The sequence below is a fragment of the Polyodon spathula genome, chromosome 25 (assembly GCF_017654505.1).
Source record: "Polyodon spathula isolate WHYD16114869_AA chromosome 25, ASM1765450v1, whole genome shotgun sequence".
NCBI lineage: Eukaryota > Metazoa > Chordata > Actinopteri > Acipenseriformes > Polyodontidae > Polyodon > Polyodon spathula.
Window position 1 is genome coordinate 23,460,060 of NC_054558.1, and position 25,850 is coordinate 23,485,909.

Sequence of the window (25,850 nt, forward strand, 5' to 3'; positions counted from 1 at the left end):
ACCTCCCCATAGGTGATGGTGTTGTTATAAATCCGCATCTCGGAGTAGACGTTCTCCAGGTACCATCGGAAACCATGGCACTGTAGCCTTTTCCGTAGCGAGATCCGTTCGGACACATCCCCAAAATCCACCCCAGGGTTCTGTTGCAGGAAAGAAATCAAGGCACCACTTTGCATGAAGTATCTCTAGTGAATGTGTATTTACAGAGTAGTTACTTAGAAACTACATACGTACTTACACATCATTACAATGGTATTATTCACAGTAACAATGTAGTTTGTGTGTAAATCACAATTGTATCAGAAAAGGGTTAGGGTGAGAGGGGTTAGGTTTAGAATTAGGTTCAGGGTTAGGGTTAGGGTTAGAGCTAGGGTTAGGGTTAGGGTTAGGGTTAGGGTTAGGGTTGGGGTTGGGGTTAGGGTTATATCATGCAAACATGTTTTGCCTCAAACTAGGTCTCCCAGTCTCTTGGGAGGAGGTTTCAAGCTGCTGTCCTGAAAAGTGGCTGTGTGTTCCCTCAGTTTAACAGTGACTGATACAGAGATTTCAGATTGTTCATTATTTATTAAAAATCAGGTTCAATGTGGTAATTGTATTGCTCCACTATCAGTTCCAATGCTGTGTTTGCAAATTTGAATAAAGCGCTTAATTATAAGGATATAGGGCTGTATCGAGATTTATACCTGGTAACTGAAACTGGATTAGCCCTGAGAAGATCAGTGGATTCATGAAGAGTTGTGGATTTTAATGGCTGTAATGGATTTGTATTGTCCCTCCAATGATATAATGATCTGACCTTTTAGTTAGTGTGGAAACTTATTGACTTGTAAACAAATTAGTAAAGGTATGCCATTTTCTCATCTTTAACCAATGCTTTTATAATATGTTAGCACCATTTCCACCTGCCACTTCCGAACAAGATATCAAATATACCATATGAAAGATATATTGTTTACCTGAATATTAGATATTCCTTGCAGGTACAGTACGTGTCTGTTTAAAAACATTTTAAATTTCTCTCTGACCTTTTTTTATACAGACAGCATCCTAATGTCATATGGATGAGGTTTAAAGACACACACCATTTCACTGCAGAGCTCCTTCGCCCGCTGGGGATTTGAGATATCCTGACCTGATTAAGCCTGTGAAAGTCAGTCAGCCAGAATCAGGACCTGACACACAGCCCCTGCATGAGAGCTGGCTGCTGCTTTAGTGTCATATTCAGATGTCACTGCTTAGCAGTGATGTGTGATGGGTCCAGTGATGTGGGAAAGGGAAAACAGAAAAACAGGGGGGGGGGGGGGGGGCGAACCAGAATTACGAAACAAACAAGAACCAAAACAGAAATTGTGACAATAACATGAAGCAGAAGAAGAAGAAGAGAGAATTGCATCAAGAGATAAATATAGATTTGCACACAGACCGTTCTGTAATCCACACTGCGTTGCTGAATTATACATACTTGTTTTGACTGTACAAAAAGACTGGGACCCCCCCCATACTCACGTTCATTGGTATGTTCCATGCCATGTAAACATGTGACTTGAACTCGTCCATCCACACCTCGGCAGCTCTGAGAGCGTTGCGCTTTGCATAGTAATCAATGTCGTTATTGTACGGCTTCTTAGTGCGTTCGATGTGAGCCACCCTGGAGCAAGGCAGGACCTCCATACTGCCTCCACACTGCCACACCTACACACAAACACAACACTGTCAACTGGGTGCAACGACAAGTTTCACACACAGATTGCTATCAAATTCATAGAGTTAAAAGAGGCCAATTATATCAAACACAGAAGAGACAAAGAGCAGCAGATGGCTTGAGGTCCAGGGGCATCATGTGCAACTTGAAGAGCTGGCTGTGTTTGTCTAGTGTGTGAAGTGACACTGTGTGATCCAAAGAGAGATGAGTGCCCACTTCTAGCATTGCTGCATGTCAAGGAAACTGGGCTCTGTTTTTGGAATGCCAATATCTGAGCACACAGCTTCGGATCAGGAGCGTATAGGCAACAGGTGGGACAGTAATAGACTGTATACAAGGGTCTCCATGTGGTTTTGTTTTACTATAAGGACACATGGTAATAGATTGTATGCGAGTGTCTCCGTGCGTTGTTATAAAATAAGAAGCGCGTTTTATGAAAGTTTTTCAGCTAAATTGCTTGATGCAGCAATCTCAGAGATGTTACACCACAAAGTGCTTTTAGCAGTCCTAACACAAACCTTTTTTTTTTTTTTTAACATTTCAAGGAGCTGCAGAACACTTAAAAGTTGGTAAAAGTTTTGAATGCTTTAATGTTCAACCTCCAGTCCATGATCTGTGTTAATCAGGGTATGTGAGATCAGTTATATGAGAAATTGACGACCAGATTAGATCCCTGGTCCGAGTTCTGTAGAATCAGCCCAACAAAGGAAATCAATGGAGCAAAGATTTAACAGAGCTGTGCTTCAGTGGAAAACAAATACTGTTATCTTTCCAGCAGGGATTCAAAACCCCTGACTTAGTCTAAAAGGCAGGAATCCAATGAACAGTTTTCTTCTAGACTTTCAGTGATATGTTATTATTGAAACATAGTTGTTTCCTGTGTGACATACATGTACAGATTCAATAACTGCTGTTATTCCAGAAAAAAAACAAAAAAAAAAACAGAAATGGAGCTTTTGTGCACAGCTGCTAATCTTTGGTCCAGATTATGTAATATAACACAGTATATGGACTGGATGGCGCACATGTTCGCATACCTTGATTGTTGTGGTGTATGCTGCTCTGTTAAACACCTTCTTGTTTTTTTTTTGACAGAGTATTACTTGCAGAGCTGTCACAAAGAAACTGCTGTTGCAGCAATTAGTTTGCAGTTTTTATTGCTGAAGTTCAGAAATTCACAAATTGACAGAATATGAGTGTTCCAGCTGTCACATTGAAATTGCAAAATACAAAAAACCCGTCCAAGTCCATTCATTATGCTGCAAGGTTTTCAGCTCTGTTAACAATGCCAAAGGATGCTTTGATGTCCACAGTGTACTTTGACACAGTAATGTGAGGAGCCCATCTGTGTGCATTCAAGCTATTCTGCACATATTCTGACTCTTGTTGTCATCCATATGTGATGGATGTCATGACTCTGCGAGGATGATTAACAGCAAGCCCTCACGCAGGGCTCTGAACAAGGGCACCAGATCCTCAGGTGTTGTATCCAAAGCACTCAGGCATTGCTTTCAGGAGAATTCATACCTGCATTTGTGTGCTATAGAGAGAAGAAATCACTGCCATGCTTTTTCAAGGACATATACAATGAGTTGCATTTATATAGTAATAGAGAATATGCAGGAGCATTATTTTGTGTTTGTACTGTTGTCAGAAATACCTTCACTGCTGTCCATACCATATGAATCATACAGACAGACAGCTCGCTATAATTCCAGTGGTAGCAGCAGGTTCTTACTTGAGCTAACTCTATAAAGAAGTCAATGCTGCTGACGCATTTAAAATAATAATAATAATAATAATAATAATAATAATAATAATAATAATAATAATAATAATAATAATAACAGCTTCCATTGTAAGTCTGTTTACAGTTTTAAAGCCACACAAATATTACTGCAACCCAGCTTGATGTAATATGTATATTAAACATGCTTTGTGTGTGTGTGTGTTTGCGTGAGTGTGCGTGCGAGCATATGTGTGTGTGGGGCATATATCATAAACCCTGAAAGCAGAGAACTGGTTGCTACCTATATACTGTATTAGATTATATAAAGATATTTATATAAAGATATAGCAACAGCGTGGTTTACAATGCTGCTTCACTGCACTACAATGGTCCTGACACTGGGCCAAGCCCCAGCACTGTCTGCTTGCAATGGGATTGTGTTGCTGTTTAGAATGGACCACGATGCATGGAAAACAAAAGACATAGAAAAAACAAACATCAGCTATGCACTTGCATGTGATGGCTGGCAATACTATGGAAAACATCCCGTATCAGTCAAGAGCTCTATATATATCCCTGAATCACTATGGGAGTGATTACCGAGAGGCACTGTGCTGCACCACAGTATTTTATATGTATCTTATTTTATTGTTTGTTTTTTTAAGAAGGCGGAACTGGGATTCTCAGAAGGATGAGGCTGTGCTGCAACTATTTTTATTCTACTTATTACTCTTCAGCTATTGTTGGGCCAGTGTTTTTGGTTACCTATGAGATTTGCATTCTAATTAAGATGATTCATTAATGCAAGATTGTCCTGACTGAAAGGGTTTTGTGTGCATATCGGAGCTTACTTGTATGGGAATGACTTGAAACACAACTATGCAGTGGTAACATAGACTCACATTCAGTTCACTGGAGTGCTTGAACAGCGCATTGGCAAAACAATAAGCAACACTGTAAGGTACAGGCTTCTCTTTATTTGTCAGGCAGTGTATAGCGCTAACATGCATGTTCAAGCCAAAGATGTACTGTGCTGCCAGACCTCTAGGGTCAAGGATTCCATTCTTGGTAGGGAATTGCAGTTTCTCATCAGGGAAAGGTCGCTGGCACGTAATAAAAGAAACAAGGTCAAATCAAATTACAGCAAGAGCAAAAGGGTACAAGCATGGTTTCGGGGCAGGAGATTTTAAAAGGAAATTAGCATGCCACTGTATATTGGAAAGAAGTTCCCACTGAATGGCAGAGCACCTGTGATCTAATGGGGAGGGACAACACACAAGCGTATTAGAATTAGAATCTTAGAATCTGATAAACGAATCAAAGTATACAAAGTCTCTGCTCTGTGGGCTTTATAAACAGCATTCCTTACAGTATTGAAGTCTACTGTGATTAGTGCGGCTGTATCTGAATTGCACTGATAGCTTTGCCAGCTTAGCAAACCTATCAATGCACACATCTCAGCACAGTCACATCTGTTATTGATGGAAAGGGAACGTTAAATCTGCCATTTGTTTTATTTTTTTTAATAAGAAAACCAGCGTTTCAAGTAGCTCCGGTGTGGATGGGTTGGACTCCTATCTCATTTAGTGTGATCGGGTTCTCAGTACATTCATGATGCAATAGCAGCTTAGCAGCGCCAATGACTTCAATGTCAATAACCAGTCAACTGTTTCTGTTTGCCATTAGCAAGGTGGTATTGATAACAAAGAGTTAAACGAGGCACAACTGGTGCTGATCTGCGGGCACTTGAAATTCCTGTGTGGAAAGAAAATAAAACAACCCTTTTACAGCATCTCCAATAATTAGTTTGAACTTGTTACATCTTTTAAATTAAGTTTACAGTGCATTTAAATAACGTACTGGTCGATCAGAAATAATGGTTATATACCTTGCTCACACTGGCCCATCTGTCAAGAGTCGTTCCAAGAGCTGCTGTTAATAGCTTTTAAATTGAAAATTAAGTTTAAGAACAAAAGGTGTTTGAAGTCAAGCAACAATGTGAAAATGATAAATAACACAGAGCCGATAAAGACAGCAGATACACCCTCAATTTATATTGTTTGTAGTCACTGCAGCAGACAGATCCCCTAACAGCAATTCAATCCTACAGGATGCTGCATGCCACGAAAACCAAAAGCACAAAGAATGCTCCAAAGCAATTCAAACCAGCAGCTTTAGGGCTACAGTGAGGCTGGCTGTAAACTAGGAACAATAAACGAATGTGTTTAAAAAAAAAAAAAAAACAGTCGCCAAAGGATTAAGTTCCAAAGCATTATAAGCTTCTTAAGAATAATGAGGCATTAAAGGGATTGGGTGAGATTAACACCCCTGTGCAGCCAGGTGAAAACACAGGCTTGTCTGTTTAGACTTTCTATGAGCAGGGTGGAAGGGTTCAATCTTTAATTCTAAGTACAATTTTTTTTGGGAAGAAACAAAATGTTAAAATCACCCCTCCATCCGTGTACTTTAATTAAAGGGGGGGGGGGGGTGAAGGATTATTCATAATCTAAAAACAAGCAATCTAGCAACCAAAAACAACCACAGCGCTGTTTCTTAACAAAATGCATCCTTCATGGTTATTCTCTGATAAATGTACCATGCTGAGGATAATTTGTCTCTTTGTTTGAATCCAGCGTCTCAGTTCCCTTGTGGATTTACTTTGCAAACTCGGAATGACACTGAGCGTATGAATAAATAGAAGCAAAACCCCAGGGGCAGCGAAAGACACACAGCAAACTGTAACGTGAGCAACACTCTGATTACATTAGTGGCCTTTCTTCAGCTAGTCAGTGTAACAGACAGTGTTGTGAGATTCACTGCTGTTACAGATTCTGTCCAGTTCCCTGTCAGTAAGGTGAGATGAGGTGAGGTTAAAATCTCTAAAACCATGGATGCAGACGAGTCTGATTGGTTTAGACGCCCGCTTGTGGTGCGTGGGGTGGCTGGTTCACACCCAGCCTCTGCCCAGTTCCATCAGGTAGAGTGAGACATTTACTTACCTTGATCTAAACCAATGGAAATCATGTGCTTTCATTTTTTTTTTCCACTTCTTCTTTAAAATGCTATCATCATGCAGTGCACGGACAAAGACTTTCAATGTGCCTTGTCTCCTGTCTCCCATTCTGTAACCTCACCTACTCTAACTGTTGCCTTTTTCAGAGATATGTGTATATGTGACAGGGATCCTTATAAACACTGGCTGCTCAATTAAGAGCTGAGGTAACATCTTCTGTAACATCTAAGCAATGCCGTGTATTAAACAATATAGTGAGCTTCCAGCACAGCTCGCAAATATTGAGTCTGTTAATTCAAGCTAGAGTAGATTACCAGTACTGACTACCTCTTGAAACCTTAGTGGAAGCAGTATGTTTAGTTTCCTCAGTCCAACTGCCTGCTCCACACTCCCACACGCAGCTGAATTTCACAGCAATCTTTAGATCAAGCTTTTCATGTCATTTAATAGAATTGGATCACTGCTAATTTTCCTCAGGACTCCCACGGTGTGACACAGTGAAGTTTGATACTGTAAGAGAGAAAGCATGAGGTTTCACTGTGGTTCCAGATGAGCTGTGGACAGGGGCACTAGAAAGACTGCTCTGTACTGTTCTTCCCCCTGTGGTGTGGGTCTCTGTCCTGTTCAATAGGAGCACAATGATTCGAGCTGCTGTTCTGGGTTACTGTCAGTGTAGGGCCTCTAGCTCACTGATGGAGACGGGGTTTCATCTGTCTATCAGAAGAAAGCAATGGTCTCTCCACTGAAGCTCCTGACAAGTGTTACATGACCTTCACTCGCAGCCAGTTTCAGTGGAGTGTCAGCACTCAATTCCCATGCCCTTTCCCTGGCTGAGTGAGTGTCAGCACTCAAGTCACATTCCCCTCTCCCTTGCTCAACACATAATGTAATGAGTCGGGACAGAGAAGTCAGTTCCACATAAAACTAACAGTGTGTTGACCTGTCAGTGACACCAGACATTTTTAAAAATATATATACAAAAAGCATAGCTATCAACAAAGTGCTAACCAGTGACTTGGGAGCCCTTTTCAAAAATGTCAGCATTTCTTGTACTTTTTTTTCTGACTCTCTGACCTCCAACAACTGGGACTGGTCACTGCACACCATCAGTTACCTTAGGCTGGGACAGGATTGAAATAAATTATCAACACATTTCCAATAAAGCAAGCTGCTGGCCTTGTTTCACAATCAGCACTGAGGGCTGAACCCGATCTTTATCTGTCAACGAGGAAACTCGTTACCAAGAAGAATGAAGTTATGTATTATTTGCTTTGGACTGTACTTTGTAGTACTGTGTGCTTTTTCCTCTGTCCTGCATACTATTGTATTTATTTGACATTGCGTGTGTGGCTCTTGAGGTCTGCGCCTAACTGAATTTGAATGAGTGAGAATAAAAAGCTGTTCCCAGTCTCCCGGGGGCACGGTGTGGGTTAGAAAGATATTTTTATACAGGTAATATGTACACCAGGACTGTATGTTCTTGTTTTTCACTACGACAAGCTTTTTTTTTTGCCAACAGCTTTTAAAAAAAAAAAGTCATCAAAATGTGAATTCCATTGGAAATGTATTCCATTGGACTGCAGAGTACAGTGAATTATCAGTGGATCTCTAAAAGTGACAGACAGTTTATATGACAGCCTTTTTGAAGTTCATTCAATTCTTATGAATTAATTCAGTGTTTTTAATGTTCATTTTTAAGCAACACATTTAACTGACACATAGCTTTCCATTTAGAGCAGGAGGCGCTTTAGGAAATTAATATTTATTTAAATTAAGATTTCATATTTAAAATAAAAGTAATAGGTTCCACCACAATCCAAGTGTAAAACCTAATTATAAAAAGTTACAAGGTGAGAGAAATGAAGGGCTGCATCCCTTGAAGAGAGCACAAGGGCTTTAACATGACCTGTTTCTTCCCATAGATTTTTCTTGAAGACTTGTCAATTTCATTTTACAATAAGCTTGAAACGGAAGCAATTAGTCATTTGACATTTCCCAATGTTAATGTTAAATGAAAGGTAATATATTTTTTAGAAAAGGCTTTACAGCACAGTGATGTATGGGCTGTGCCCATATTAGCCCAGTGCCATTAGCCATTCATTCAATGCTGTTATTTTAGACAATGTTTGGTGTGTCTCATGAAGGTTTTTACAGTTATAAATAGACCGACCAAGTGAACAGGGTCTTTTGACAATGAAACTAGTTTGTAAAACCACAAGAGATAAATCGGGTGTTTAACACATGCTGTAAGGCAAAGATTTAAACAGACTATGCAGCACTTTCTTTCAATTCAAATACAAACTTAATAAACTTGATTGTAATTACATGGTAACTGCATGTGTCATTATATCGCACAACACAGCATGTGTAAATACAACATGTACTATCCCAGCTATGCACACTATTAGAGGTGGCATTGACTTTAATACCTTAATAAACCAAGAAGTAAATAATCAAGTGAAGGAATCGATTCCTGCTTTCCAAGTAATTTATGAATTGAGAAAGAGAAATGGTGGCTCAATACCAGATGGTCTTTTATGAATACTGTAATCCATTCACATCCCAGGACTGGAGGTTTCTGTATTGCACTGACAAAGCCATTTGTTCTTGTCAGGTATACATTGCACAACTTTACAATTCAGCGAGGAATTGTAGCAGCATTTCTATATATTTGTTCATGTCAATCCATTCATATCATTCTTTATTGCATATATAATTACAATGTTTCTGTTAAGGATGATGCAAACTGTCTTTACTTAAATGAAAAAGGTCACAGAATTTAGAAAATATGTTCTTAGTCCCATTAACTGATAAAAACACATTCCGTCCTAAAAAAAATGCTGGTTCTGGGAAAAAGCAATCAACTAAATGCCATGTCGCTCTGATGTTCCAAAATGGGGTCAGTTAAGTAGTTCAATGCCGCGTCAATAATTCTGTTCAAAATTCCTAAAAAATGTTATTTTTACAGCAAATAAAACAACAGCCTTAGCGTGCATGTTTTTGTTTGTTTTTTTTGGAGTCGCCATTTTAATAAAGCACCACCCTTAAAACTGCCCTCTCCTAGAGAGTCAAGGTTACGTATCAAGTGAGGAGTATGGGGAGCACAACTTGTTTTTGAGTGCTGTGTTTGAAACACTGCAAGAAAGCAGCAGGATATAATAGACAGCGACCTGCTAAGTGCTGCACTGTGTGTGTTGTGTAGAAGCAGTACAACTGCAAGGACGATAGTGTGTGATGTGATGCAATACAACTGCAAGGACGATAGTGTGTGATGTGATGCAATACAACCGCAAGGACGATAGTGTGTGATGTGATGCAATAGAACTGCAAGGACGATAGCGTGTGATGTGATGCAATACAACTGCAAGGACGATAGTGTGTGATGTGATGCAATACAACTGCAAGGACGATAGTGTGTGATGTGATGCAATACAACTGCAAGGACGATAGTGTGTGATGTGATGCAATACAACTGCAAGGACGATAGTGTGTGATGTGATGCAATACAACTGCAAGGACGATAGTGTGTGATGTGATGCAATACAACTGCAAGGACGATAGTGTGTGATGTGATGCAATACAACTGCAAGGACGATAGTGTGTGATGTGATGCAATACAACTGCAAGGACGATAGTGTGTGATGTGATGCAATACAACTGCAAGGACGATAGCGTGTGATGTGATGCAATACAACTGCAAGGACGATAGCGTGTGATGTGATGCAATACAACTGCAAGGACGATAGTGTGTGATGTGATGCAATACAACTGCAAGGACGATAGCGTGTGATGTGATGCAATACAACTGTCTTCTATCAGTGTTAGCAGTATTAATCCCTGTCTGATGATCTCACTGCAATCACCCCATGATACTCTACCTACAGCAAAGGTATAGCTCATCTTTGTAGCGTTGTATTTCTAATATTTGCGTAGCACTTTAATTACAGTGTATTTAATAGCATATCCAATAATGCCGATGCTGGATGAACCCCCCCAATGCGTAACTCATCTAAACTATCCTGCAGACTTGAATCCTTTAGAACCCAGGGGGTTTATCACATTTACAAACTGAATTGCCACGCCTCAGCAGAATGACTTCTGGTCTAATGTGAGAAAACATTTATGACGTATGCCTGTTGCAAACCTTGATGACAGACATCAGTTGCTACAGGCAAATGAGATTGTACAAAAAAAAAAAGACTTTCAGTCTTGCCAGATCTAAAAGCCGTTGATGAAGCAAGTTCACTTCTTGAGGGTGCTTAAATCAAGCCCAGCCATTCTGAGCTGAGCTTCTGAAATTAACCCAACCTGTGAGCGCTAAAGTGAACCCAAGAGTTCATTCATTTCCATTCACAAGTTCAAGGGAACCCAGGTCTTCTCATAAACACAAGTGAGAAAAATGCATTCTTTCAAACTGCTTAAATGCTTTCCATCTATTAAAAAAAGACAAACGGATTGGATTAACTGCATTGGATGAAGTGGTGTAGCTATGCTTTATTCTACCCTGAATACACTGACAAGCCATGTTACGTATTGTGCCAGTATACTGTTATAGACACTTTGATTCCTATGTATGGATGCATTTACTTTTTACGAAGTTAACTCTTTGCTAAACATATCAGGGATGGATCCCACCGTTAGGGCAGGTGTTTTGTGTTATATGGAAATTGATTTTCTTCCTGTCACCTACCCTCATGCCTAGTTCTATGTTTTCCCCTCCGTAAACCTCCATTCCTGGATCCAGGAGACCAATTTCTCCAAAGTAGCTGCGGTCCACCACAAACGAACAGCCAATCATTGCCGGTGTCCTAGAAAAAAAAGGCTGACATTTAATGATTTTATAATGCCAAATACGCACTTTCTCTGTAGGCTGACAGACATGCTCTTAAAGAAGAAGAAGAAGAAGAAGTAGTGGAACAGAACATATCATGTATTCCTTTATTTCTTGTTATATTCAAAGTATTTGTATTTGGTGTTCAGATGTGAGGTTAAGCATTGTCCAATGTGCTCCAGCCCAGCTCTGCACAGTGCTTGTGTTGGCAGCCCTGACCTGCAGTGCCGCATCACATGCTCTATTGCCTTGCTCTCCCTCATGGGACACGAGCAGCAGCAGCTTAAAGAGTACAAGGCTGTCCCTGGTTCCATCCCAGTAATTCTAATTCTGTTCTCCCTTCTTTGTTACATTCCAATCAGACAGCCACTTTGCAAATTCTAGAATGTTGTACTGTATTCATTCTAGTAGGAGGCCCCTAGTAAAAGCTTGTGACTGTAGGTTTATTATGTGCTATATGTGTCATAAAAGAACAGCTGAATATACCCAAATTCGGTATGTTTTAGGGATAGGCTTCAGCGCAAATGGTGGATCTGGTTTATATGTAGTAAGCACACTGTTAATTAATTTGTACAGTGTAACTAAGCACAATAACATTGTTATGACATGTAAGTGCAAATATTCCTCTGGGGTTCTGGGCTGTGTAATGAGTATAATATCTGAGCAGGTTCAATTCAAAGGAGGCCACTGTATCTTCAGAATAAGGGAAACCCATTGGCCTATGGAGGCAGTGTGGTCCAGTGGTTGAAGTTCAGGGCTCGTAACCAGCAGGTCACCACTTCAAATCACACCTCTGCCACTAACTGACTCACTGTGTGACCCTGTGCAAGTCACTTCACCTCCTTGTGCTCCATCCTGCGGATGAGATGTTAAATCAATGTCCTACTGTAAGTGACTCTGCATATAAAGCACAGTTCACATCCTACCGCTATGAAAGGCGCTATATAAAAATATTATTATTATTAATAGAATGTGGAATGGTTGAAGCCTATTCATTTTTATAACAGCTTCCTGTCAAGGTTCTTACAGTATATTAATGCTGCATCAACAAAATAGCAAAAAAGATACATACAGCAGATAACTCACTTTGAATGATAAATCCTATTCTAGGAATCTCTGGAGTCGAGTGTGTTACATCAATGCTCAGTGCCGTATTACAATTAAATGTTGTCCAATAAGGGTTTTTAACTTTTTAGTCAATATACAGGGCCAGCCCCCATCATAAATCATTCACTGCCACTAGAATAACAAACTGCAAAAGAAAATGAACAAGTACTGTAGCTGACGAACAGACAATTCAAATGTATGCCATGCATGAAGAGTAGAGGATCTTGCTTTGAAGACTCTATTTCAATCGAATTACTCTTTAAAGAAATCGCTTACACCATTGACTTTCCTTTGTGAATTCATAATACTTTTGGGACAGTTACTCTCAGCTACACGGAGCACAAGACAGTAAGAAATTGGAACGCTGAATTCTCAAGTCTCCATTTGTGATCTAAAGTGCTGTTTATAACAGCTAGGCCTTTTATTTGACAGGCTGACAAATAACTTTAACTGAGCCGAGGGTGGAAAAAAAAAGTATTTGTAAAATCTGACTGCCATATTTTCCTGCTGTTACGGTTTTCATTTTCTAGACAAACCCCTAGAGCCCACATGCACCCTGAAAGCAGTTCTCTTCTTTCCACTGTGAAGTCAATAACTCTTCACAGTCACTGAAGCTCAAAACAACGTACAATTCTTGCTCAATAGCACGGAAGCAACTGTTATTGTTTAATGGCTTCTGATGGGAGACAAGCCGCAGTTGTGGAAAACATTGATTTAATTAAAAATCCATATTAATGCGACTGCTCAACCGGAACTTGAAAATATCAGCTGCATTGTGAAAGATGCCATTTAAAGAAAACATGAAGGGAATTATAAATTGATTCCATGGCGCTTGTTGAACCCAACCTTGGACAACAAAGTACTCTGCGCTTGAAAGGACTGCACGTTGACAGCATACTAATTGCATGTATCTCATTTATTTACACTGACAGCGTTCTTCTAGTTGCAATCACAGCTGGATTAGGCAATCAACAAAACACATGCGCTGCTGAAATGCACCATTGCCATAACAACCCCATTAAATAAAATAATACATTTCAAAACCAGATCTTACTGGCACTAGACTGGGACCCCTAGCCAATACATCCACCGAAATTACAACGCGCAGGATCTGTACCGCTAGATGAATGGAAAAAGAAAAATCTATACAAACCCCATTATGGAGATTGAGTGTGGTGCATTCTGGGTGTCACTGTGAATTGCCATGATTCTTGTTTGTGCAAACGGTTGATCATTCGAATTCGGGAAAAGCATGAACAAGCTGCAGATGAAGCTATTTCGAGGACATTTCAAATTTACGTGAACAGCAATTTAAAAAAAAAAATGTTTTTAAGCAGCTTGTAGAAACCTAAATACCAGGTCTGAGATGCTTGTTTCTGAAAGAATGCTTCTCATTGCTTAATGCAGAACAATTCAGCCACACAGCTTAGTACTGTAGGTACTCTGTGTCCACTTTACTGGTATTGCAGTTTGCTATTATTTATTAATGGATCTATTATTCTACACTCCCCTATTATGATTCAATCATTTACACATGTGCAGTAGATGGCAGTAATTAGTACACTTTTACTGTGTAAGGACCACTCAATAATGCATCACCATAAATATTTTGTGTAAAAAAGTCATTAAAATACTGTAACAAGGGAACAGTAGAATGTCAATTCATGTTGTTTTAACACTTTACATTGTATTTCTAGTTGCTATGATTATACATAGAAGTTACCTAGTAAATACATGTGTACTTACACACAATTACAATGTTATTATGTATAGTTACAATGTGCCTACTGTGCAAATCTTCTTGCACTATATATATATATATATATATATATATATATATATATATATATATATATATATATATATATATATATATATATATGTACACAATTTTGATTATGCGTCAGTCCTATACTGCACTGTGGAATTTGTTTATAGTTTTTTGGGGGGAGGCTCCAAACCCCTGTGAATTTGAACACGGTGCACGTGTTTTGTGATTAACCAGTTCAATCAGAAATGCACATGACCTAGTGCTGGCATATCACTGGCAGATCAACAAAGGGTTACAGGAACAGGAGGTGAAGCAAATCCATGGTCCACTCAGCTTTAACCCTCTGCTTTCTCTGGCGTGTTGCACTAAGGTAGACCCCTGAGATGTCATATCATTTATTAACTTGCAGATCACTAAATCTCAGCCAATCCAATTTAAACATAAAGTTGATGGCTTCCTGCATTGCAGCCGTGACCAGTATGAAGGATTCTCAGACTGTAAGAGCACCGTGCCCTTGCAAGCCGCCTACACCGTGCCATTCTCTAGGAGACGTCCGAAAGGTTGAACTGTCAGTTTGGTCGTTCAGTTCCAAGGTGTATTTGAACTCCGAAGGACCTCCGTCGGCACACTGGGAATATCGACACGAATCTGCACGTTCTACTGATGAGAGTCTCAAGAGGCACAACACCTGGATGTGGAAGGGGCCACCATAAAACATCCATTATGCTGAACTTCCAGGTCACACCCTTAATAATAATAATAATAATAATAATAATAATAATAATAATAATAATAATAATAATAAATAATCACATGCTATAATGTAATGGGTTTTTAAATAGCCTTGGCTTGTAAAGCTTTAGCAAGCTCATTGTTTTTGTAAAGGGCCTCATTCTCCCTACCTAATGGGAGCTGTCTCGTCTCCCTTGTCCAGCCAGTCCTGGGGCGGGATGATGTACATGCACCACAGCCCCCAGTTATAGCCGTGGGCTGCATTGGCGTACTGCTGCACCTCGAACGTGTTGTACTTGATGTTGTCAATGGCCGGGAGCAGGATGCGGGTGCGGTCCTCCCTAACTCTGCTCAGAATCGGTTCAGCCCTGGAAAGAAAGGACAGAGAACATTGAAGCTTGTCAAGAGGGGAGGCAACACTCCTTGCAATCCGTGCTTCACCAAGGACAGGTGGTGATAGAGGACAAATTGCTGTGGTGATAGAGGACACATTGCTGTGGTGATAGAGGACACATTGCTGTGGAGATAGAGGACACATTTCTGTGGAGATAGAGGACACATTGCTGTAGTGATAGAGGACACATTGCTGTGGAGATAGAGGACACATTGCTGTGGAGATAGAGGACACATTGAGGTGGTGACAGAGGACACATTGCTGTGGAGATAGAGGACACATTGCTGTGGAGATAGAGGACACATTGCTGTGGTGATAGAGGACACATTGCTGTGGAGATAGAGGACACATTGCTGTGGTGATAGAGGACAATGCTGCTTTTTGTAATGCTATATATATGTTTGCTGCTCCCTCGCTAAGTTAGGGCACAGTATATCGATTTCAGAATAAACAACAGGGCTACTAATGCAAACACATAGGAGAAAGAGCTCTAGACAATGGTTTACCAGTTGTGTCACTGTAATTAAGAGAACTGTGCAGTTACCCTCTGAATTAACATTCAAAACCCATGTATGGTTTTTACGATTAATGAGGATGCCTCATGAGTCCTACAGATACCCAAGCCAGTTGCTGATGTAATTACTGACGCTGTTGCCCTGATTTCAGAACCGGAAACGTGCACATCCCTACTGTCACATCTAACTTTGATCAAGCTAGATAATGCTGTGTAAACGAGACCGTGAGACAGAGAAACCAGAGCGGATTTGCATTAATATCAAGCTGTTACAGTGCAGTCATGCTGGAGATTCCCAGCTGCATTAAGGGAATGTGCCGTTCAGGTATATCCTACTGGATGTGCTACAATTTCACAAGTCAATGCACAATGTGTGCTTTTGATTAAAAACAAAGACTGGCTTGGAGTGTCTTTGTAAAGGTTAAAGGCAACAAGCAAATAAATAATTAGACGACCATATATAGCATGTATTTTACTGCACACACGTTGAGTTTTGAAGAAAAACAATTGCAGCTATATTATATTAAAATAATAAGCTTTTAAATGGGTTATTTTAAGGTGAAGGCTGGATGATCAGTTGTTTTTTTCTGTAGATGCAAGTCTCTTAAAGAACTTCCCGGTCATCTGTAAGGTTCGTTTAGCCACAAAGGCTGGAGAGCTCTGCTCTAAAGTATGAACAGGAAGGTCGCACACAAAGTAAACCTCTCAGATGTGACATCACCCATCATCACCAGAGCATCCCTCTATAAAGCATCCTAGTAATCTGCAGGAAAATGGATTATCCACAAGTCACCAGGCCATTACAAATGTGGCCCGAGAGGATCTGGATGTATACAAATTAAATTTACGACCTCAGCAAAGGCAGCTCCTGAGACATTTGGCTGGAAACATGAAGAATAACTGCCTTGGCGCGCTCTCAAGGTTTTATTTACTTTTGGGCCCAATGGTCTCGGATCTTAAAAACTGCTGCCGTTGACCATAGAGTTACAGATCTGTGCGGGACGGAGGAGGAGGGGAGGGGAGGGAAACTGCTGACAGAAGTGTCCATATGGAGTTCTTTAGGAAGCTCTGCACAGTGTAGCTTATTGTCAGCCAGGCTTGCACTGGCTGTTATTGCAAGTATGTAACTGCAATCGTTTCTTTACATTAAGTGTCTCTAATTACTGTGTATTTACATAGCAGTTATCGAGTGAATACATGTGTACTTACACACAATTACAATCAACTTAACCTTAAAGAAACTGTCTGCACTAAAAAGTTTAGCGGTTGCTGGAATGATCCACAGGACTGTCTGTAATGACTGTAAAGGTCAATGCTGTGCCTCAAGGCAGTGACGATATTGATGGGGATGAAAATAATAAAAAATCCAAAAAGGCTGGTCAAAAAACCACAGGCGATGGATCAATAATGATCTGCAGCACTGGTTCTGCATTCTCAACACCCTACATGTGGGGTGCAACATGGACTTTATTAACAAAACCCCTGCAGTGTAAACATAGCAGTATGTGAACAAAGTCATTCATGAACAGACACCACCTTTCTCTAGATAGACTGCACTGCACTGTGCAACAGCCTGCAAGGGAAAATAACACCAACACCTATCACAGCTTTAAATGCGGGTCCAGCAGAATACCTACAAGTCTAAAACAACAATAAAGAAGACCTCTGTTAGGAACCTTAGCCAACTGCTAGTGTCATTTCTTGATGCTGTTAAAAACATCATCTGGGCTCTTTAAAGATGTCTCACATGTGTTTTATGTTCTGGCGTAATTCAAATGCAGTAAGAAACAATTTCAGTGCAGATATAAACAGATATAACCCCATTGTACCATGTTGCTCTCCTTCAAACACAGACATTGTAGATCCATGCTTTATCCATGCATGTTCCTTAGCTAACTAAAAACTAAACACGGAGGTTAGGAACAGCTTACATTTCAATTTCCTTCAAAATGAAGCAAATAACCAAAGAGAACATTATTGTTTTAACAATGGAGGCTTGAGAGGGCTCTTAAAATAATGAAACACGACAGCGCAGTGGTTAAAGTATATATATATATATATATATATATATATATATATATATATATATATATATATATATATATATATATATATATTTTTTTTTTTTTTTTTACAGTTTGAGATTGAAGAAATGTACCAACTGGCCTTTAAGTGAAGGCTTTGAAAGATTATTTTCCTGAATCCAGTATTAAAGTTGGCAGGGAGATTTCTCAGGGGTTTGCAGGCTCTGCTCTCACACAACACTGTTGCTGATTGCCAGGTAGGCTAAACGCATGTCTCGTTTTCACCTCATTATTACCATGCCTCATCAGTGGCACTGCCACCTTTGAAATACCTCACTGCATTAGCCATGCAGCACAGGCATGTTGAGCTGATGCTGAATACGATGGCATTCATATAAAAGACAGCTGCACGTGTTTGACACTTTCTTGTTGTTTTCTGTGTATCACTCACCCAGCTGTGCTGCACTGTACAGGCTTCTCACTTCAGTCCCTACTACGACTGTATCAGAGCTTTACTAACAACAAGCAATTCATTAAGCTCCTTATTAAGCTCCTTAGCATTTTGGGGATCTCACTCAGGCCCTCAAAGTCATATTAAAAGCCTATCCAGAGACAGTTACATGGAGGGAATACTACAAATATTATATTTACATTTCGGATGCACCGTTATCTTCTCTGTCAGCTAGTTTCTATGGAAACAAGGTGCACAGCTGTAGTGGTTGAAAGAAATAAGAAAAATCACACAGGAGTCAGAGCAGTTTACTTCACAGCGGAAACCATTTTTGCCATTGGGAGATTCATCATGCATTAATTCTTACTGTATACTGCTGGTTTCAGTAAAGTAACAGAGATGCTGTTTCAGTGAAAGCCAAGAGTCTGAAAATCGGTTTTAGGCAGTGAGGATGTGTGAACACTCCAGAACCTCTGGATCACACACGCCGAAGATCCAGAGCAGTCAAGTGCCCTCGACACGAAGGGTGAGGATTTTCTTTTTATCTTGGGTTTACAGACCTAACGAGTGGTACAATGAATCATGTTGACATTTTATTTATTGACCAAAACAAACTATAAAGACTGTGTTCTCAATTCAATAATTTGTAATAATAATAATAATAATAATAATAATACACTGTGTTCATGTCCTATTAATCGCTGCCAATGTCATTCTGCTGCTAGCTGCTGCAACACTTCTCATGATTTCAGGAGGTGATTTCAGTGACATCACTCTTAAGGAAGCAGACAGGTGAACTCACAATGCCAGTCCCAGTGAAAGCAATAACCTATACAACACATTCAATACACATCTGTGAGTGCAGCTGAAAGGATGAATCAGTATGCACAGAACAAATTGCTCAGCAGAACTACCCTATGGGGAAGGATACAGATCTATCATGAGCAGTGCCCAGGCTGGGATCGGACACTGGATTGCAGTCTCCTTCAAATAGGCTTGTTTAATGTAATCCTCTGTCTCTCCTACACTGTCCTTGGGAGCTTGTGTACATGACTTACTGTACTGAATGCTAGTCATTGTTCAGTAGGTCAACGTGCAGTGTAGGGTCTCCAAACACCAATTCCAATTCTAAATCGAAGAGCACATTGCTCAGCACTATTTGCATTGCTCCCCTAAATCAAATGTCTCTGTTTTTTGTTTTTGTTTTTTTCTGGTTTGGTAATTTTTGGGGGGTTGCATGTATCCTTTCTGAAAATTGCTCCTGACGATTTGGAGTAAAGAGCGTTGAGAATGCATCCCATAATTGCGTTTATTCAACTAACATTCAGGTATCTAAATACAAAGGGGTCTTTGTGAAAAGTCCTATTTTAAAATTCAAACACGGTTTGGTAACAAGCTTTGAGAATCTAGCTCACTGAACCGAATCCTGAATCGATACAGTACACGTAAAATCACAAATACAGCCTTCAGCTAAAAATAAATGTTGTAGATAATAAACTACTTTCACAGACATTAAAGCAGAAGGTTTTACAACTCTTTATTTGAGGAACATGGCTTGCATGATAGGCAGAATACAATACAATACAATTTGCTCTTATATCGCGTTCCTCATGCGAAGCATCCCTGGGTGCTTTACAGCAAAGACCCAGAAACAACTGGCTAACAACCCAGCTTAACCGTAAGCATGTGAAAACAGACATGTCTTTAAACCCGACTTAAAAGATTACATTGTAGCTGCACCTCTGATATCACTTGGAATAGAGTTCCAGAGACGAGGCGCGCAACTAAAAGCTCTTCCTCCTCCTGATTTTAAGTGATTGCGAGGGATGACCAAAGATCAGCACCTGCTGAGCATAGAGTGCGACTGGGAGTATGAGATGCAATCACATCCTGCAGATACAAAGGCCCAGATTCATGAAGGGCTTTATAAGTAAGACGCAAGTAAAAATGTACGGAAAATGAAGAAAATCCTACGGTATCAAAGATGGTTGGGTGGCCCGTGAATTCAAACTTGGTAACACTTTACATTGTGTCTCTAATTACTGAGTACTTACATAGAAGTTACTTAGTAAATACATGTGTGCTTGCACATACTTACCATTTTAATATGCATAGTTACAATGTAGTTTGTGTGTGTACGTCTTTTTGAACGATATATGTAAGTACACAATTGTATCAGAAAAGAGTTAGGGTTAGGTTTAGGGTTATATCACGAAGAACCTTTTGTAGCAATTGTGCTGACTAAACCCACCTTCTACAACAGCAAACCCCCGAGACATCCTGCCAGCTGTAATCCAGCTGGGAGTGTATTTCTGCTTGCCTCTCTCACGCTTTAAAGCATAATTTGCTCCCATTAGCCTGACACATGTCGCAATATAAAACGCTCACTCCCAGCAAGGACAGCAGGACATCAGGAGGGGTTTTATTTGATTGTGCTGCTCGACTGCACCTGACGTGCAGCGGAAGCTCAGTTTATCCAGAGAACTGATGCAGTTCTGTAGGTCTCTCAACAGATTGCCAGAGCCTAGGAAAGAAACAGACACACCTGCCAATGGAGCTTAGCACAATGCATTCGGGAAATTAAAGAATATGAGAAAGCCAGCACCACCTTTTATTAAACAAGAAATACGAGTGGCACCTTAACGAGTCACATCTATCCAATTACAGCACAGAATTACTCACAAAGGAAAGCCCTGTCAACGTGATGCGAGTTCACCAGTACACTTTACAGCATCTGCAAGAAGAGTAATCTGCTCTTTGGAAAGTGAACATTGTGTAACGCATATTATTGAATGTAAATAACCTGAGCACAGTCCAAAAGCGTGTGTTTTGACCATGCACACTGGAGGAGTCCTACGGGGTTATAGTTTAGAAGGGTTTGAAAGGTAAAGGCTTTTTTTTATAACACTGCTAGGGAAATGTGCATGCGACACCACAAAGGAATAATTAATAATTATAAGAAGGATTTTTGCAGGTCATCTGCAGTTTGTGGAGCTTGAATTTCATTAGAGTGCTTTATAAACTGCCTCTACTGACCCTCCGCAACTACCATTAACGCTCTGTAATTTCAATTGGCTACATTAAAAAAAATCAGAAAAGAAAAGACAGAGAATTCTGCAAAATGCTTTCACTATCTTGAGGATGAATGCATACTGATATACAGTCTATTTAGATGAGAGATTTTCAAGAGCACTCTATGATTGCAGTCCAGTATTTAGTAATATAATAGAAACTAACCCTACACTGGTACATTGTATCATCTCCAGATCCATATTTATTTTAATCTCCTGTTTAATAACCTGCTCTGTATGAGGATTCCCTATTGTTGTTTCTGTTTACCTGTAGATCAACTTGCCCTTTGCTTAGTAACCAACAATCCCAGCAAAAAATAACCTTAAAAAGCATTTCAGGGTCCAGAATAAACTGAGACACAAAAGATAACACATATTTGCAAGAGTTAAAACCTTCTAATCAAAACCACTGAACTGTGTAATGCAGAAACGCACACAGCTTCCCCAGTGGGGACTTTAAAATGCATTAAATGCAGTCACACACAAACACACACACACACACACACACACACACACACACACACACACACACACACACACACACAGAGTTCCCTATCTGACAGCTCCTGATATATTCAAATGAAATCTTTTGAAGCATGAGTGATAAGGCTTGGGCTTTCATGCAGAGCATTGCCATATCATCACGTTTTGCTGAGGGAATCACGCAAGGAGACGCGTTGATGCCTGAAATGTCTCGTCCCTTCAAAGCAACCCAAGTCCTGCTCCAGCCGAGCACATCAAATGCAGAGAGGGTTAAAGTATCCAGAGGCACTTTTACTGCCAATGCCTGCCAAGTCCCTGTTGTTATCAGCAGCCAGCCATGAGCTTCCCCTGAAGGCAGCCGTATTCACCTCAGTGCAGAGAGGGACCTTGTGCAGTTCTGATCAAGATGGAGAAGCTGATCATTGCACATCTATATTGATATATTGCAAAAACAGTCTGGATCTAACAGACAGACACACACACTGACACAAAACCACACAATATATGAACCAGGGGTGGCTTTAAAAGAAGGCGGCAGGGGCAACAGCACATATGAAAGACAAAGCGTTCAAGAAGAAGCCACGGCAATAAAGAGCTTGGGAAATGAAAGTGCTGATCAACCCCAAGACATCACTTATTTAAACACCAGCCTAATGAGGCAATCTTCTATTTGTCTACCTGAGTGCGACTGATTCCTGAGTCATGCAAGACACTTTGTTTTAATTCAAGATGAAATTAATGCAAAGAAGAAAGAGTGTCAAGAAGAGCAACCAGAATTATTCCTGGTTTAAAAGGCACATCATATGCAGACAGGCTAAAATAATTGAATCTATTCAGTCTTGAACAAAGAAGACCATGCGGCGATCTAATTCACTTATTAAAAATTCTACAAGGTATTGACAATGTCGACCCAGGGGACGTTTTCAACCTGAAAAAAGAAACAAGGCCAGAGGTCACAAATGGAGATTAGATAAAAGGTCATTCAGAACAGAAAATAGGAGGCACTTTTTTACACAGAGAATTGTGGGAGACCGGAACCAACTCTCCAGTAATGTTGTTGAAGCTGACACCCTTGGATCCTTCAAGAAGCTACTTGATGAGATTCTGGGATCAATAAGCTACTAACAACCAAAAGATGGGCCGAATGACCTCCTATCGTTAGAAACCTTTTTTATGTTCTTCTTCTTATGTTCTAATACATCTGTTAGGATATGAGCTATTTATTACTGCTGCTGACTTCTTTGGTTTGCTCTCTGCCTGCATCACACATGTTAGTAAATATAAATGAAAAACAATAAGTGCCTTTGTTTTTTCCTGCATTGTTCGTATAGAAAAGCATTTGAGGGCTTTTTAAATGTATCAGTACTGGCAACCTGAAAATAATCTTCCCCCAAGGTCAGGCATAGCATCTCGTGTAGGGATACTGGATTTCTTCATTGTCCAGCCTCAACCACACACTGTCTTCAGGGCTCTCTGAGCTGACAGTCTCAAACTAGGTGCCAATTAAGGCTGGTTGTGTTGCTTGTTTTGTGATAAGCGTGGATGTCAACTGGAAATTGGGTTGAGACCCTCTGAAGTTATTTCATTAAGCTCCTTAAGCTGGGCCCCAGAGGTACACAAAACCAAGCAGTGCCCTTGACAGCTGAGCTCTTTCATTATTTCTTTCTTTCTTTCTTTCTTTCTTTCTTTCTTTCTTTCTTTCTTTCTTGTGCATCCCATAACACTACCTGTTATAACTCCATCATAACCTTATTTTCTTTCTCTTTCTTACTGTCAAACAGACCTTTACTCTTAACTGTAAAACCCCAATGTGGGTCACCATGTATACACTGCCCCCCTATCATAGACCCAGAGTATATTTGCACCACATTAAGAAAACTTGACTTACCAGCCGATGTTGAACTCCACGTGGGCATCAAAGAAGCCCACGACAGGAGCCGTGGCCGCCTTCCACCCGTGAATCCTGGCTCGGATCAGCCCTTCCCTCTTGCTGTTGCGCACGATTTTCACGAGCCCCGGGTACCTCTTGTTCACATACTGGTCCAGGTTGAATTTCAGCTCCACTGCAGCAGAGACAGTGACAAAGAAGCTGCAGACGTAAAACGAATCAACCTGGCGATCAATCATGTGGCCAACTGTTTGTGACTTAAGCCTGTCAGGATGATTAAAAGCTTAAAATGACAGATTATTCCAATATTATCAGACAACCCTTGTGGGACCAGTTTGCTACCTTATATCAGTTAAGCAAGGTTATTCAATGCTACAACTCTCTACTCTTAAGCTCCATACTGCATTTTTCACTGTGCTTTAATAAGCCATGGATTATTTCATTCACTTTACATTTTTTGTCACTATAATCACATACAAAATGACACTCCTGTATGATCACAATTGGATGAGCAGTTTCCAACAAACTGTATCGCTGGCAAACCAATACGTCTGCACTGCATCATAATAACCCTAGCTGGTCCTATACATGGTCTATCTTTCTGATTTGTAAAGGTAGTCTCTAAGTAGATGGATAATTCCCTTTACAGCTGTTACCTGCTTGGAACAAACTCTGTGGATGCAAAACACTGATCAATGCCAGAAATATTCTCAGCAGGTCCCTGAAATCGTCTCTGTTCAGCTCAGTAATATAATTCAAGGTAGGGAAGTGAGTTTCTGTCACTTTGCTTCCCTGCCATATAGCTGTGTAGCTGCCAGTTTCAAATTTATTAATGTTTAAAGATGGGGGGGAAATTCAGTTGAAATGCGAGTGAAATGGCTGTTCAATGAAAATATGAACAACCCAGGCAGTTTACTAATGGCACACAAGAGTTTATTTAAGAAACTCTAAATAACCCAAAGACACTCCCAGACAGTCACATGCTTGTTATCACAAAGGGTGCTTCTCTCTCTATGAATATGTGTAGGGGAGGTCAGAGGGCAGCAGTGTCAAAGGTTAAATGAGTTCATTATTTCAATGGCATGTTTGATCAGTGCCCAGGTTTACATTCAGGAAAAGACAAATTGAGGAAAAATATATAGTACAATAACTCTAATAATAAATACTGGAGCAATAGAACACAGAAAATGCATAGCAAAGTAAGGGAAATATAACAATAATACTAATTCAGGAGTACAATATTAATTTATCTTGGCTGTCTGCCAAAAATCCCGACTTTAATTACCACAGTTTAATTAAATACATGCAATGACTTGAATACAGCAAGATTTCCCCTGGTTTGTTTAAAAAAAAAAAAAAAAGACACATTCTATTTTAAATTAAGCGTCTTTAATTGTTGTAATTGTGTAATTATGGGACAACTAAATGACAAACGTTGGCAAATGTCTTTTGTTTATTACAATGCAATTATTATATAACCGATGTGCAATTCATACTGGAATTGCAATGTAGTTAGAGACCAATTTAAATCTTACCAAAAAATAAATAAAAATGAGTTTAAAATAAAAGTTGGCCACTAGTACTTCTGTATTTAATCAATATTTAATACGATGAAAGGCAACTCATTTACAACAGCTCCTGTATTGGGAACACTTTAATGAACCAACATAGACTCAGCTTATTCCCTCTTTAAACACATTATTTATAATAATGCCTTCCAGCAAGCCTGGCTTACCACAAATAGTACATTCTAACTAATTGATTGCCAAGCATCCCCAAATCACTTCCCAGTTATAAAATCAGAGCAGTCTCAGGGAGTTAGGGACTACAATTACTGTGCCAGCTCCTTTGGGTTCTGCCTGAGACTGAAGGAAAAAATACAGTTTCTAACTCTTTGACTCAGCAGAGCTTCATCGGCTCACTTCAGCTATCATTTTTTTATAAGCCCTAAAGCATGTCTAAGTGTAGTCCTCGTGGGCTAAGTTATGTTCAGATCCTGTTGCCAGTTTGATTAAAGTGATCACATTAACAGCAAGCCATCTGAACGACCCCCCTCTATCAAAGCTGCTTAGGTCTGCTTTCAGAAATGTGTACTGCACTTTGGAGGAAAGACCTTGATGAACCTGAGGAATGATTCACA

The 25,850-nt window shown here is 40.0% G+C and overlaps 1 protein-coding gene across 1 annotated transcript in view; it reads right to left on the reverse strand.

Moving 5' to 3' along the window:
• galnt9 (polypeptide N-acetylgalactosaminyltransferase 9) overlaps nucleotides 1-25,850 on the reverse strand; it is a 48,254-nt gene that overhangs the window by 6,164 nt on the left and 16,240 nt on the right. The window contains exons 4-8 of the mRNA XM_041228993.1: nucleotides 23,711-23,885; nucleotides 15,056-15,253; nucleotides 11,135-11,252; nucleotides 1,507-1,692; nucleotides 3-140 (exon numbers count right to left, since the gene is read on the reverse strand). Coding sequence (XP_041084927.1) covers nucleotides 3-140; nucleotides 1,507-1,692; nucleotides 11,135-11,252; nucleotides 15,056-15,253; nucleotides 23,711-23,885 — 815 coding nt within the window. The remainder of the gene's footprint in view (nucleotides 1-2; nucleotides 141-1,506; nucleotides 1,693-11,134; nucleotides 11,253-15,055; nucleotides 15,254-23,710; nucleotides 23,886-25,850) is intronic.